General features: G+C 44.8%; 1 protein-coding gene across 1 annotated transcript in view; it reads right to left on the bottom strand.

Annotated features, from left to right (window-relative positions):
* The window catches only part of Mtfr1 (mitochondrial fission regulator 1), a 29,574-nt gene extending 14,355 nt beyond the window's left edge, over positions 1–15,219 (bottom strand). The window contains exons 1-2 of the mRNA XM_075971332.1: positions 15,125–15,219; positions 4,151–4,291 (exon numbers count right to left, since the gene is read on the bottom strand). Of these exons, the coding sequence (XP_075827447.1) occupies positions 4,151–4,216 (66 nt within the window). The 5' untranslated portion in view covers positions 4,217–4,291; positions 15,125–15,219. The remainder of the gene's footprint in view (positions 1–4,150; positions 4,292–15,124) is intronic.
* Positions 15,220–15,604: the final 385 nt, after the last annotated feature.

Here is a 15,604-nt window from a genome sequence, read left to right as displayed (position 1 = left end):
GGTCAGCAGCCAGAGCTTCTGCCAGCTTCCAGCAACCCTCACCAGCATCTTCCCATCTGTTTATTACCAGGGACAAAGAATGCCAGGTGCTTTCGGGAAGAGAAGTGGCCAGTGATTCAGCTTTTAATTATAAGGAATAAGTAAACTGTGTGGGTTCTGCCTACCGAGTCAGCACAGACTGCTCCGTGTCACTATTTTTTTTTAGCACACACAGCAGACTAACAATGTTGCTCTTCTGATCCTTGAGAACTGCCCCGCACTTCATAAGACAACAGAATGAAGCAAGGGTCTAAGTCATGATGGCTGGGATGTTTAGAAGAGTCACAGCCTCCATTAGATGGTAAGGAATGAGAGGAAGGAGCCGCTAACTTCTAGGAAGTCTGGTGCCAGACCCTTATCCTCTTTTTTTTTTTTTTAAATACAGCCCGCACAAGAAACTCTAAGTGACTGGGAGGAAACGGGACCAGATGGTACCGAAAAGGCACCATCTGTGCACTGGAGGCTGCAGGACTCACATGCATTAGCTACCCTACCTTGTGGCTGAACTGTGCTTGTCAGTATCCTGGTTTGGAGAAGGGTAGACGCTAAAGAGAAACTATCATCAAATTTTTCCCAGATGCAAGAGAAAGCAGGGAGAAAACTGGTATTACCAGAACATTTGGTCTAATTAAAGAAGACAATTCAATCCACTTCTAAGAAGAGAAACTATACACTGCTTTATCTGCAAATTAAAATAATCCACTGTCTGTGTACTTGTGCGTGCCTGTGTCTTATATGACAATCCCTAACATTTAGCAGCACCATTTGAAAGTGACGGCAGCAAGAAAGACACAGCAGGAGAGAGGCCTGTTCTCTCACAATGTGAAACACTACTGTGGAGCATTGACGTTCAGAGCTAGAATCTGGAGCTGTCATCTGTCCCTGCTCAACACAGGAATCCATTAGAAACTAATCTATGCTATTAATTAAAAGAAAGTATATAAGCCAGGCAGTGGTAGTGCACACCTTTAATCCCAGCACTTGGGAGGCAGAGTCCGGCGGATCTCTGTGAATTTGAGGCCAGCCTGATCTACAAGTGCTAGTTCCAGGGGAGGAACTAAGGCTACAGAGAAACCCTGTCTCAAAAAACAAAAACAAAAACGAAAAACAAAAGAAAGTATATAGTCAAACAATCAGTTCTAGTGTTTTGTTCAAACAATGATATAGTTTGAGTCTCAAATCCCTGAAATTACTTGTAAATCAACATGTGATGTAAAATTTTGGGGGATCTCTACACTTTTAATCACATTTATTACGGAGATTCAATAAACATATATTCCTAATCCCAGAGAGCCAAGGAAAAGTAAAAGTGTGTTGGCATGCAACTGCCCAGATACAAACACCTGTGCATGCATGCAGGTGCACGCACACACACACACACCATACACACGCACGATAGAATCCCTAACTAAAGAAGTCTTCTCTCAGTTCTCCTAGCCTTACCCATTTACTCATTCATACTCTTCCTCCAAAGAACAAAATCAAACAGAAATGTGTATTAATAGATTGGTAATACAAATTACATATTGCCTGTAACTTTTCAAACAGACGTTGCTGGGACCAGTTCCAGTCATATTTGAATCTAGGCATGGAGACTGTGGAGACTGAAACAGGGGGTCTTCAGTTCGTGTTCAGCATGGGCTACATAGTTAGGACTGTCTCAAAAAAGTCTAAATACATACACAAATTTTGAAATTTCTACTTAAGGACAAACATACAGGACTGAGAAAAATTCAAACATTATGGATATTTAAAGTACAAACAAGGAGATGTGCAACTTTCACCCACTCTGTGGGTTCCAAGGATACAACTCGGGTCATCAGGCTTGGCACTAAGTGTCTTCAGCTGCTGAGCCATCTTGCTGGCTCGGGTTTGTCTCTTTTCTTTCCTTTCTTCAGTCAGGGCTGTGCTCTAATTATAACACACACACACACACACACACACACACATTTTAACAAATGTTAAGGGGCTGGAAAGATGGCTCATCAGTTAACAGAATTAGCTGTTTAATTCCCAGCACTCACATGGAGGCTCACAAACAGTCATCTCTAACTCCAGTTCTGGGGGGATCTGATACTTCTGCTCTCCTTGGCATCAAGCACAGAGTGACGTGCACACGTACATGCAGACAAAACATCAATACACACAAAACAAAACATAACAAAAATAAATTGAGTCAGGCTTTATGGCACACACCTTTAATCCCAGTATTCAAGGGAGGCAAAAGTAGGTAGATCTCTTGTGAGTTCAAGGCCAGCCAGTTACACAGGCCTTGTTCCAAAAAAGGAAGAAAGGGAGGGAGAGGGGAGGGAGGGGAGGGAGGGAGGGAGGGAGGGGAGGGAGGGAGGGAGGGAGGGAGGGAGGGAGGGAGGGAGGGAAAACGGAATCAAAGTGTGTGGCAGGGAAGAGCAGGGAGGAGCCAGTAAGGCCTAGAGCAGCATAAAGCCTTGACTTTAAAAGCAGGGTCTGTCAACTGATTGTCTACAAAAGGTACAAATAATTATCCTTTACATTTCTATTTTCTCATCTATAAAATGGACACTATTTCATGAGCCTATTCGTAGTCAGTAAGTTAAGGTTTTTCTAAGATTTTCTTCCATTTCTTTTATAAGTACCAAAGTACACTAAGAAGAGGAAGGATTGTGGACTCAGAACTAGGTTCCACCTCAGGTAACTGGAAGAGGCAGCAAGGCTGTGAAGTTCAGTTTCTCGTATATAACGAGGAATGGTCTGAATGCTCGCTCTATGCAAAAGCTGTGGGAACTGAGTCCTGGCATGCTACACTAACCGTGGATGGCTGTTAACAGCATGGCTGATGTCTACAGTAAAACAGAGCTAAATCAGGCCTGGGGACAGGACCTGTATCCCAATTACTCAAGTTCAAGGTCAGCCTGAGCAGCTTTGTGAGACAATACAACACTTTTTTTTAAGAGAGTTGCTGCTGCAATGGCTCAACAATCAAAGGGGCTTGCCCAAGATTGGCAACTTGAGTTTGATCCCTGAAACCCACAACTTTGACCTCCAACATGTGCCATGGTATTTATCCACATACACACATCACACAAAGAGCTGGGTGATGGAGATGTGGTTCAATGGTAGGGCACATGCTTGGCATGTGTCAGGCCCTAGGTCCAAGGTCCAATGCAGCAAATAAGCACACACACAAACACACGCTCATCTTCAGAGAGACACAGATGGTAAAGACACTTGGTACCTCCTGATGGCCTGAGTTCCACCCAAACCCACATAATGGAAGAACCAGCTCCTGAAGTACCTCCAGTGCTGATTTATACGCATGCACATTGAATGCAAGTTTTAATGTTTAAACAGTGAGGATGCAGATAAAACAGGTATAGGATAAGGACAGTTTGGGCTTCCTGACACTCTCAAGAATGGAATCGCATTTATTTGCATGCCAAGTCCTTGAGAAAATACACAATGCATGTTAATCACCTCATCCCTGCTTCACTGTACCTGTGTCTGTCCTTTCTTTATCCCCTTGGTGCACTAGCCAGACAGACTGCCATCTAATCCATGGCTAACTATACTGGCAAGTATTCTTATTCACAGATGAAAATCTCCGAATTTGACGCCAGCCTGGCCTACACATTGACTTCCAGTCTGGGCTACAAAATGAAAACTTAAATATGTTAAAAAATAAAATCATAACCTCTATAAAATAAACATCTTTTTTTCTTTAAAAAAAATCTATGGCATAGAATTATATAATAGGCTATGATTTCTCTCTAGCTACTGTTACATTTTAGGAAAACATGCTTTATCATTTGCTTGTAATATTTAATATTAATCTAAAAACAAAGTTACTAATTGTGAGCCAAACAATCAGCGATTCTCTATAGATTTAATCCTTTTCTTCACTAATGAATGCATTGTTTTTGAGGTCATGTAACTGCAATAATAAGTTTTGAGCATAACTTAGAAAGTTACTGCCTCACTGTGCTGCGAACAGACCCACTTCTGCGATTTAAGAGTAATCAAATCACAGACTACAAATAATACATTTAAATGTTTTTAAAGTTTACATCATTTTCTCAGGAAAGCCTCAGAACATGGAAATGTCTGGATGTTTGGGGGGACTGTGAGCACTCACCGACTGCATGCTGAGCCCAACTCGCTGAACCACCATCCTCAGCAGGCACTTAATCCAGCCCAGCATCTAGTGTCTGCGTCTTCCCAGCCTGCAGGTCAAGTGCTTCAGGCCTCCATAGCAGCACATGGTCCATAGAGCACACTGAAATGGTCAATGCAGATACTGAGTACTAAGAACAGATTTTTATTTAGAATTTCTGTGTACATGTCTCACACAGTCAGTTTAAAATACAACACCTCAAAACCTGATGTGCAAATCAGAGGAAAAAATTCACTCGTTCTCAGTGTTCCTACATGTTAGCACACACCTTTAATCCCAGTGCTCGAGGAGACCGCCTGGTCTACAGTTTCAGAATAGCCAAGGCTACCTAGAGACCCCATCTCAAAAACAAAAGAAAACAAAAAATACAAAAACCCAATAGTAAAGCAGGCCTGAGATGACGCAAGCATACATAACGGTGAGATCCTGCTGCATGTCTCACGAAGGCCATATTTCCATATGGTGTGGCAGCCAGGCTCGCAAGCCATAGGCCCCACCTGGGGACAGGCCTTCCAGGCCTTCCAACCTAACAAAAGGTCAGGATGGTGTTGCTCCTTCTTTGTAATTTGGAGGAAGCCTGACAGAGATGCTAATTCAAACCTACCTGAAAGCTAGCATACACAGCAGACAGGTAGTGTGGATGTGACTGAAAGTCATTCACCTGGTTACCTAGGAGACAGAACGCTAATGTCTACAGATCCTGCCACCTTTCTCTTTTAGACTAACTTAGTATAGATGTGTACAAATCCAAATGCGGTGGTATGTAGTAATATGAGGCAGCGGGGCTGCGTCCCCAACACCCCAGCCGCCTGCTCGCACGGCTAGCTTATGCCCCGAAATAATTACACGGACACTGTATTCATTTAAACACTGCTTGGCTCATTTCTACCTAGCATCTTCTAGGCTAACTCTCCCACCTGGACTAGCCCATTTCTTATCATCTGTATAGCACCGGTCTTACCGGGAAGATTCTAGCCTAAGTCCATCCTGGGTCAGAGCTGGGGCATGGCGTCTCTCTGAGGTGTCTGCTCCAGAGAGGAGAGCTGTCGAGTCTGACCTCACTTCCTCTTCCTCCCGGCATTCTGTTCTGTTTACTCCTCCCACCTATCTCCTAACCAATGAGAGCCAAGCAGCTTCTTTTTATTTAACCAATGACCTTCCTCCATCAGTGGTATACCCCTGTAATTCCAATACTCCCAAGGCACAGAGAGAAATGAAAGTTTCCTGCCAGCCTAGGCCAGACAGCAAGACCCTGTCTCAATATAAACAAGCACAAATTTTAGTTTCTCATTTTTGGTTTTTGAAAGCACGGTTTCTCTGTGTAGCCCTGGCTGTTCCGAACTCACACTGTAGACCAGGCTGGTCTTGAACTCAGCTAATTTAAGTCCTCTTAAGTACACCGATCCTGTCAAGTCCTTCAGACTTGCCTCACAGTTGAAATCTTACAGCGTGCAGCTCCTCAGCCCAGCTTCTTTCGCCCGGTGATACTTAAGGTTCCCCCACATCTTTTCAGGCTTGAGAGATGAGTTCTTCTACGGTGACTATTTCCTTGTTTGCAGGTGCCATGGTTTATTTCTGTCATCTACTCATCAACTGCTTCCAAGGGTTAATAAGTATGAATAGAAAACTACACTTGATCTACATACATCGTTTTGTGTTGAGACATCCTGGGGTGCCATCCCCAGATGCTGTGTGTCTTCTTCCTTTTTTCTTTCAACATAAGGTCACTCCTTGGCCTGGAACTTACCTGAGTAGAGTGTACTGGCTGGCTTGCAAGTCCCACGGATCTGCCTATCTCCCCCTCCCAGCCATACATTATCCTACTCAGTTTAAAAAAAAAAAATATTTAGTTATGTATGCAGTGTCCTGCCTGCAGGCCAGAAGAGGGCACCAGATCTCATTATAGATGGCTGTGAGCCACCATGTGGTTGTTGGGAATTGAATTCAGAACCTCCGGAAGAGCAGTCAGTGCTCTTAACTTCTGAGCTATCCCTCTCCAGCCCCTACTACTCAGTTTTTTTCAGTTGGGTTCTGGGAATTAAATGCAGGTCCCTGCAATTACCAGCTGAGCTACTTCCCCAGCCCTGGGTTGTTTTTTGCTTGCATTATTCTTTTTTTCAGATGGGTCTAATGTAATTCAAACCAGGTTTAACTCACTGCATAAACTAGTATGCCCTTGTATTTCTAATCCTCCTGCCTCTGCTTCCTGAATTCTCTGTGTATGTGTCACCGCACGCTGCCAGATTGCTTATTTTTACTATTGTATTGGTCTGGGTTCTCAAGAATATCAGAACCAATAGGGTACACACAGATATACAGTCTTCTGACAGACTAACTCACTCAACGATAGACTGAAAATGTCATGCTGAATTGAAAATGGGAGATGTAAGTGACCTAATGACCTCCACTGTGCTCTACAGAACATCCCAACTCCACACACCCAACATAATCCTCGCCAGTGAGTCTTCCTAGCCCATGTTCACTCTTTAATGGGAATCTGGCTAGCCACTGGGATACTGCTCCTTCTACAGACTTCTCTGAGAGGTTTAAGCAAAGGCTGTAGCAAAGGAATGACCCTCCGGGTTTTAAGATCTTTTTGTTTTACCCTCTGTATGCAAGTATGCCTGTATGCCACAAGTGTGTGCGTGCCTGAGACAGACGGCAGCACATTCCCTGAAGCTGGATATAGGCGTTTTCAGAAGGGGTTCAGGAAACTGAAGAGGGAAAGGGGCAAAACCTGTTGGCACCATGTTTGCCATGCTTGAGCTTGCTAGAGCCCTTCATTGTCTCTCTACATAACCCATGCCGGCCCGGAACTCACAATGTAGACCAGGCTGGCCTCCCAACTCATAGGGATCCATCTGTTTCAGCTTCTCAAGTGCTGAACTGTAGGTGTGAATCACCACAGCCAGGTAAATGACTGAACCATTACACAACAACGGAATTCTTCTGCTGTTTTAAAACATACTCTGTAGCGCTTTTAAAGGTTATCGATAGAACAGTCACAGAATACTATAAAATACCACGCATGTATGGTTTGTTTTTACATCACTAGAACAGTGCTCTCTAAGCAGTATGATTTCATTTCTGTAAAAACCCTCAACTTTTTACTTTCCTTATGCACAGAAAGACACTTAGCAAACTACTGAAGCTAACCAGAGTAGACAGAAGCAATCTTCCTCCTTATACAGTCATGACTATGTAGGCAATGTTAAAGTGTTGAGTGTCTCACTTCAAACTAGACTTTAGGTGGAGACAGATGGAACTTGTAAGAATGTGGCCAGTCTGGTCTATTTGTGAGTTCCAGGCCAGTCAAGATTACATAACAAGACACCAGCTCAAAATCAAACAAACAAACACCAAAATTTAGGATCTAGGTGTGATGGTGAAACTCCTGTAACAGCTACTGGGGAGATGGAGTCGGGGTTATCTTCAGCTGTACAGTCAATCTGAAGTCAACCTGGATATATAAGCTCACCACACACAGACACACCCCAACACACATTCGCACACCCAAATCTAGGGCTGAGCACTCTAACATGCATAAACCCAGGTTCAGTCCTCAGTACCAAAAAGAAACCTAAAGCCCAACTCCCAGTATCCAGGAGGCTGAGGCAGAATGATAACAAATTTAAGCCCAGGCTAGCCTTCACTCAAATAATCCAGTTTTGTTTTTTCTCCTTATCTCAGTACTGCAAGGCTTAGAAACACAAGGCAAGCCTCTACCACGGAGCTGCACCCCTGGCCTGTCCAGTGATCTCCTCCTAACCAGTCTTCACCTGCACACTCTTGGACCCAACACATCCAAGGATCACTTGACTCACAGATTTGCCGTTATTTTTTTTCTCTGAAACGTTAGATTTTCATAAATCCTACTTTCAGCAATGGGGTTGCACAAAGTTTACTAAGCCTTTTTATCTTAACACATTTCTATCTTTCTAACTGCCCCTTCCTACACTCGCCAGATCAGCTCTTTCAAACTCATCCACACAGTTTCACTAGGTCCTCCAGGTTTTTATTAACCTCTAATTTTTGTTGTTGCTGTTCTTCTGTGTTGATTGGTTTGGGCCTTTCTGAGACAAGGTATCTTGTAGCTCAGGTTGGCCTTATAGTCACTAATCACCCTTCTCCTTCCCAAGCAACAATTACCAGTGAGAGCCACTCAGTGGTTAGAAGTACCTGCTGTTCTTGCAGAGGATCTGAGCTCACGAGTTCAGTTCCCGGCCGGCAGGGCAGTTACTGACAACCATCTCTAACTCCAGTTCCACAGAGATCTCTTACCCTCTTCTGGCCTCTGCAGGTACTGCACTGCATGTGGTGTAAATACAGGCACACACATATAACATAAAACCAAGAATTTAAAATGTGAGCCACCATGCCTGGCTCCACACAATGACTTTGTGATAGAAACCTAATCCCCAAAGGAGCAATAAAATCCTAGTACTCTAAGCAGCTGCACAGAAGGACCATCTTGAGTTCAATGCCAAAACTGGCTATATTGAGTTTAAAGCTAGTAAAGGCTACATACAAGAGCCAGCCTCAAACAAAACAACAAACAAAACCTGATACTCAGACATCCAGATGGGATTAAGAGGGATCAGACCATGATGATGGGTAGGCGGGGAGGGTGTGTTAGTTAATGTAGTTGGTTTCTGGCTAGAAGAACCAGTTCAACACCCCATGTGCCCGTCATCTCCCCAACTTCCCTCTCACACTGTTCACCCTTCCCCAGTGGATGGTGTGCCTTTCCAGAAACAGGTGCCACTTCCTAGTCTCCAAAACAGCCAACTGTTTTTACAACTATCTTTCTTGGGTATTCAGTTAAGTTAGCAGAAAATGGACTATTACTTAAATCGACCTTCCGCCTCCATTTCTCAGCAGATACAACAACAAAGAGATTAGTCATCTGAGTAAACCCTTCACAGTGCCCTGGCACATTCTCGTTTGCATCTGTGCCTGTGCTGCACCCTCAGTCTCTCCGCCCCACTCTCCAAGCAAATGCTCAGGTCCCCTCTACCCTGTCACTGCAGGGGTCTTACAGCACCAAAAACGCCCTGCATGGCATACATACATTCTCTCTTCACCCTATTACGTCTATCACGATTTCCTAGTTTCTCCCATCTGCATTTAAAACAAAATCTAAACTGAACTTTTAAACTTTCTCCCCAAAGCTGCTGTCCATATATTCTTCACCTGAGAAAAATCGCATCTATATTGTTATTCCTTTTTGCTTTCATCTTCTGTAATCAAGTCGTCTTCACCAGATACCATCTCATTGTCTTTACTATTATGAGAAACTTAATTGTATTATTTATTTATTTTATTAAACTAAATTGTAAACAATTTGACAGCTGCTCCTTCCTTCCCATCCAATGCTATCCTAACTTATTATGATTTGCTTTGTTGTCCTCTACATCCTTGATAGCCTTCACTTTGAAAAGCATCATAAAGGTAACTCCAGAAATCCAATATATACTCTCAACCCTCAACCTGCAGTCAATATTCCACCTCCCTCCTGTCTCCAATACTACATTAGGTCTTACTAATTCTGTTTCAGTTTAGCCTCCTCTATGTCACTCTTGATCAACCAGAATCAAGACCCTCCTGCACATATATTTCTCTGTATATTAGCACATTAAAACAACATGCTTTTCTCATTCTCTGGATTTAATCAGTTCAGAAAGACACTTTATCTCAGCTTTTAGGGCAATGTATAATAGTTGCTCAACTGTTAGTGGTATCAAGCCAGATGTGGTGGTGTTCCTCTAAGCCCAGTATGTAGAAGGCTGAAGCAGGGGGACCAAGAGTTCAAGGGCAACAAGATGGCTGAGAGGTAGAGGTGCCTGCTGCCATGCCTAAAAACCCATGTTGGATTCCCAGGCCCCACACAGCCAAAGTAGAACACTGACTCCTGCAAGTTGTCTCTGACCTCCACTATGTGACACACACCCATCCACAAGCATGCACACACAAAAAAGTAAATTAAAATAGAATAAAAAATTAAGAAAAAGAAGTTCAAGACCAGCTTGGACTAGACATGCAAAGCTAGCCTCAAAAATGTATACATGTATGCACAGAGAGAAACTTTTGCTTCTATGACTTAGGTAATATCCAAACAAACACTCCTCTCACTTAGGACAAGTAGCTGCAAAAATGAAAAATGAAGAAAAAAAAAATCCTGTCCCTGAACTCATTAGAGACCTATCAAGACAGGAGAGTATAGCCAAGTGGAGAGCCGGTTCTTTAGCCAGGCATGGAGGCAGTCTTCATCCCTGCACTTCGGAGGTGCAGGCAGGAAGATCATGAGTTTTTTGGCCATCTGGGCTATGTGTAAGGACCTTTATAAAAACAAAAGCAACATATAAATGAAAAAGTAGATTCTCTGAGAGCCTCATAAGTGTAAGAATTTAGTGCCCTAATGAAATTCCTCAAGGAATCAGAAGAAATACATTAGCACTATCAGGAATAGAATAATACTAACCATAATAAAAAGCCCATCAGCACTGGTGCTACCAGAAATAGAATAATAATAAAAAAGTCCATCAGCACATACCCCACAGACAACTAGAGGTTACAGAAGAAAACACTAGGAGTTGTGGCAGCTACCTCTGGATCCTGTAGGTAATTAACAGTTGGAAGAGTCATCAAGGTGTATTCTGATACGCAGACAACTTTCTTCTCTTAAATGTTTTGTGATCTTATATATTAATGTCTGTGTTATACTTCATGCGATGGCTAATTTCCATTGTCAACCTCACTATGCTATCACTGAGGAGCCCCTTTGGGTGTGTCTGTGGAAGATGTTTCCAGAAAGGATTAACCGAGGCGGTAAGGCTTGGTACCACTTTCCTAATGTTGGAGTCCTAGACAGAATAATGCAAGGAGCAGCATGCTTGTCCTGCCGTCCGACCTTCTGGGATGTCAGTAAGCTGTTGCTTCAGGCTCCCAGAGCTGCAGGGAGAGTCTGCTACCGTGCTTGCCCCAGCAGAAAAGAATGTGCCCTCCTTCTTAGCAAGCATTCATAGTCAGAGCAATGAGAAAAGCAGCTAATAACAGTTCACAGCAAAAGTTTTTAAACAGATCTTATTTGGAAACACTTAAAATCTGTTACAATCAGCCAGGTGCTGGTGGCACATGCCCTTTTAATCCCAGCACTTGGAGAGCAAAGGCAGGTAGATCTCTGAGTTTGAGGCCAGCCTTGTCTACAGAGAAGTTCCAGACCAGCCAGGACAGTTACACAGAGAAACCCTGTCTAATAGCTTTTACTAATTAATAGGAATTCTAGCTAGTAAAATGCTAGAATCTAGAGAAAACTATATGCTGGCTCTTAGAGAAAACCTGATTCAACCTAGAATCCTTCTTATTCTTTTTCTTTTTAAGTTCTCTCTGCCTAGTAATAGCATTTCATTGTGTGTGTGTGTGTGTGTGTGTGTGTGTTCAAGTATACGTATGTGTGAAGGCCAGAAAACAACTCTGGGAATTGTATTCCAAGAGCCATCCAGCTTGCTTTTTTGCCTCATAGCACTGGTACATGTAAACACATATATGTGCATGTATATATAAATTAATTTAAGAGTGCGTGTGAGATGGCTAAGCTTGTCAACCTAACACATCTGTAATGGCCTAGAACCTAAGCAGCTGGGTATACCTGTGTGGGATTTTTCTTGGTTGGATCATTTGTGGTGGGAAGATTCATTCAAAATCTGGGCCACACTTTCTGGTTGCAGGCCACGTAAGGTAGAGAAGAAGGAAACTTGGCTTTCTTGCCTGTTTGCCCTTACTCTCGCTGGTACGTTCATCTGTCCTGATGCTGAGACATTCCTTCCCTGCTGTTAGAACCCACTTCTTTGGGATTCCAATGTGGACCAAAGACGGGTACCTCTCTAGGACTCTGGCACCAGACTGGGGCTACTGGGACAATTCAGATTTTGACCTTCCTGTTAGGAGATAGCCACTGTTCGAATACTGGGACCACAGCCACTCCAATAAACTGTATGGATGTACTAGCAGGTCTGTTCCTCCAGAGAACCCTGACTAATACATCTGTTCCTAAATATATAAATACAATCTGCTTCGATCTGTATGTTACTTGTATATATAGTTTTAGGGCTGACCACTTAGACTGGACGGACAACCAGTTGGTGTGCTCTTCCCTGACTGGAATTGAACAGAAAGCCTGCTTCCTGAGGACCAGCTTCCATGGTACCAAGAGGCACCATGAGAGTTTCCTAAGGAGAAAAACAACCAACAGGCCTACCCAGTCAGGATGCCTATGAACCACAACAATGTGCAGCACGGCATAATAACCCTGAGGGTACAATAGTGATTACCTCGCCAGTCACCAGCTCGCTCACTGGAGGCCCACTGACAGGAGGGAAATCAAGAATGGTACTGGAAACCGAGCCAACTACTCTGGGCTAGTGAAGTCACAGATCTGAGAGAACCTGCAACCACCACTTTAACTAATCCAGTATAATCCTACATAATCCTATAGTATAATACATTCTAAATTATTTATCCTAATGCCCATAGAAAAGTAGAGTTCTCACCCCTCACCAGCTTGGTTTTCTGAGGCAGGGTCTCCCACAGGCCTGGAAGAAGCAACTTGCTAGGCTGGAGGGCCTGTGAGCCCCCAGAATCCTCCAGTCTGTCTCCCAAAAGCTGAGACTGTAAGTGCATGCCACAATTCGGGAGGCAGAGGCCGGCCTGGTCTACAGAGTGAGTTCCTGCAATCCCAACATTTGGAAAGTAGGGTCATCCATGAATTCAAGGCTCAATTTACCTACATGGTGAGGTCCAAGTCAACCAGAGCTACAGAGATCCTCATTAAAAAAAGAATAAATTAGGTTTAAAAATCCCAGTTATGCTGGGCGGTGCTGGCACATGCCTTTAATCCCAGCACTCAGGAGGCAGAGGCACGAGGATCTCTGTGACTTCAAGCCCAGCCTGGTCTACAAGATCTAGTTCCAGGACAGGCCAGGGCTGTTACACAGAGAATACCTGTCTCGAAAAACAAAACAAAACAATCCCATCCAGTTATATTGAAATGTATTTACAATTTATTAAAATGTATTTCCTAGTTTGACTTAATTTCCTTACTTTTATATTTTAACAGCTAGCTTACACTACTCAAATGCAGTTCCACAAACTACTGTTAAATGGTTTCAATTATCTGTCCGTTTACTTGGTGACAATGGCTTTGAGTGTGACGGCTGAAAACTGAAGTGCTATCAATGAAGGACCTACTTGCAAGGCGGCATATTCTGTTTCCTAAACAGTACAGCCTCACTCCCTGCCGACTGACTTTAGACTGATTTTCCAGCCACTTTGCTTTCCAGGGTGGGTGTAATGTCAGTGACAGCTCAGTGGGCGAAGGAGCCTGCTGCCAAGCATATGACCTGAGTTTGACCCCTGAGTCTACGTGGTGCGAGAGAACCGATTACCATGTGCTGTCTACTGACCACACACCCACCTCCAAGAGCGATAAAAAATTAATAATTATTTTGAAAAAGAAGGTAGAAGAAATCGATTTATAATTACATACAACAAACTTTGACTATTTCTGTAACGTGTTTAAAAACAGCCGGGCAGTGGTGGTGCACGCGGGCTCTCTGAGGCTGAGGCCCGGTGAGTTCAAGGCCAGCCTGGTCCACAGAGGAAGTTCCAGGACAGCCAAAGCTGCACAGAGAAATCCTTTTTCGAAATATCAAAAACAAACTAAGAAGCAAAAAAATCAGCCACACCTTATGGCTCCTGCCTATAATCCCTGCCTCTGTAAAAAATAAAGCAATAGAAGGAGTCTGAGGTGTCTGGGTAACAAACAGATGGCTAGCCTGGAATACACAATGAAACCCTATTAAAAAAAAAAGAAAGAAAAAGAAAAGAAAAAATGGTGCTAAGAATAAGGAATGGTGGTATGCATCTATAATCCTAGCCCTAGAGAAACAGGCAAAGAGTTCCCACAAGTTCAATACCATCCTGGTCTATATATCAACTTCCAAGTCTGCCAGGGCTCCTTAGTGAGACCTTGTCTCAAATGGAGATTTGGAGGGAGGGGGGGCGGTGGCCAGGACTATGAAACCAGATAGTAAATCTTTTAAGTATGTTACAACCTCCGTGACTACATCACTGTAATGTAAAAGCAGTAACATACATTATGAAAATAAATGTGACTGGATTCCAATAAAAAGTTATTTATGGAGCTGGGCGTGGTGGCTGAGGCAGGAGGGTGACCTAGAGTTGTAGTAGGCAGCTCTGCCTGCCTAATCTACATAGTCCTTTCCACCCCATCCTGGAGTAAAAGAAACACAACCCTGTGTCAAAAAAAAAAAAAAACTTTTATTTTTTTTTTTCTTCTGGGAGTGGTGAAGCAAGCCTTAAACTTTGCACTTGGGAGGTAGAGGGAGGAGGATCAGAACTTCTAAGCCATCTTCATCTAGGTGAAGGCCAGAATGGGTTACATCAGAAAAGTCACAAAACAAGCCATTAAAGTCGGGTTTAGTGTGCCTGCGGCTCTGCCTACTACGGAAACTGCGCACGACTAAGAAGAAAGTTGAGGGCGGCGAGCCGTCGCTGTCAGAACCTGGCAGGGGCCAGGTGGAGCAGGTTGAACGTCCTGGGCCACCGCGCTCCGCCTCCCTAGCCCGGACCCAGCCAGGGCGCAGCACCGCCGAGATCCCCCGCCTGGCGGCCGGCGCGGGCAGCCGCCCCGACGGCGGGGGATGGGAGCCAGGCCGGCGGCCCGAGGAGCTCAGCAAGCCCGGCGCGGGTGAATCGGCGGGCTGCCCTGTTCCGGGCTAGCTCCCGCTCGCCGTCTGCCCACTCCGCGCTCCGGTCTCCCCCCGACCCACACGCGGCCTCCCGCCGCCGCCCGGCTCGGGGTGGCAGTCATTCCCCCGTCGCCAACCGCTTTCCCGAGTCCCGGCCCCCACTCACCTCCGCTGCGCCGCAGCCCGTACCTTCCCCAGCTGCTCAGCCTTCCAGATTGGCCGTCCCGGGACCTTATGCCAATCAGCCAATCCCCGCCCCTGGCCGGGCCCAGGCTGACCAGTGACAGGCTCGCTGCGGCCTGGGGGCGGGCTCAGGAGCGGAGGGCCGAAGGCGTGTCTGCGCCCCCCCTTCAACCCCGCCGGCTACCTTTCCGGGCCTCTGTGCGCACGCGCGGAGCACAGTAAGGGGCGTGTGCTTTTGCGTGGCTGCTGCTTTGTGTCTTCAGTGCTGCTGCCGCGGTTACTTTTGTTGGTAAACTTCGCCCCTGAAGGGCGTCGAAAGACCCACATTCCGAGTGTAGTCGCAAGTGTGTGCCAGCCGAAAGGAGCTGGGTTTTCGACCTAACCTAGCCTAGGTCGAGCCCTTCTCATCCCACGCTCTGTGGGGACCTGTGATCCCCTGGCCGATCCTTGTGTCCGGTCTCTC

This window comes from Microtus pennsylvanicus, chromosome 5 (genome assembly GCF_037038515.1).
Source record: "Microtus pennsylvanicus isolate mMicPen1 chromosome 5, mMicPen1.hap1, whole genome shotgun sequence".
NCBI classification, from domain to species: domain Eukaryota; kingdom Metazoa; phylum Chordata; class Mammalia; order Rodentia; family Cricetidae; genus Microtus; species Microtus pennsylvanicus.
This window is presented reverse-complemented; position numbering and strand designations above follow the sequence as displayed.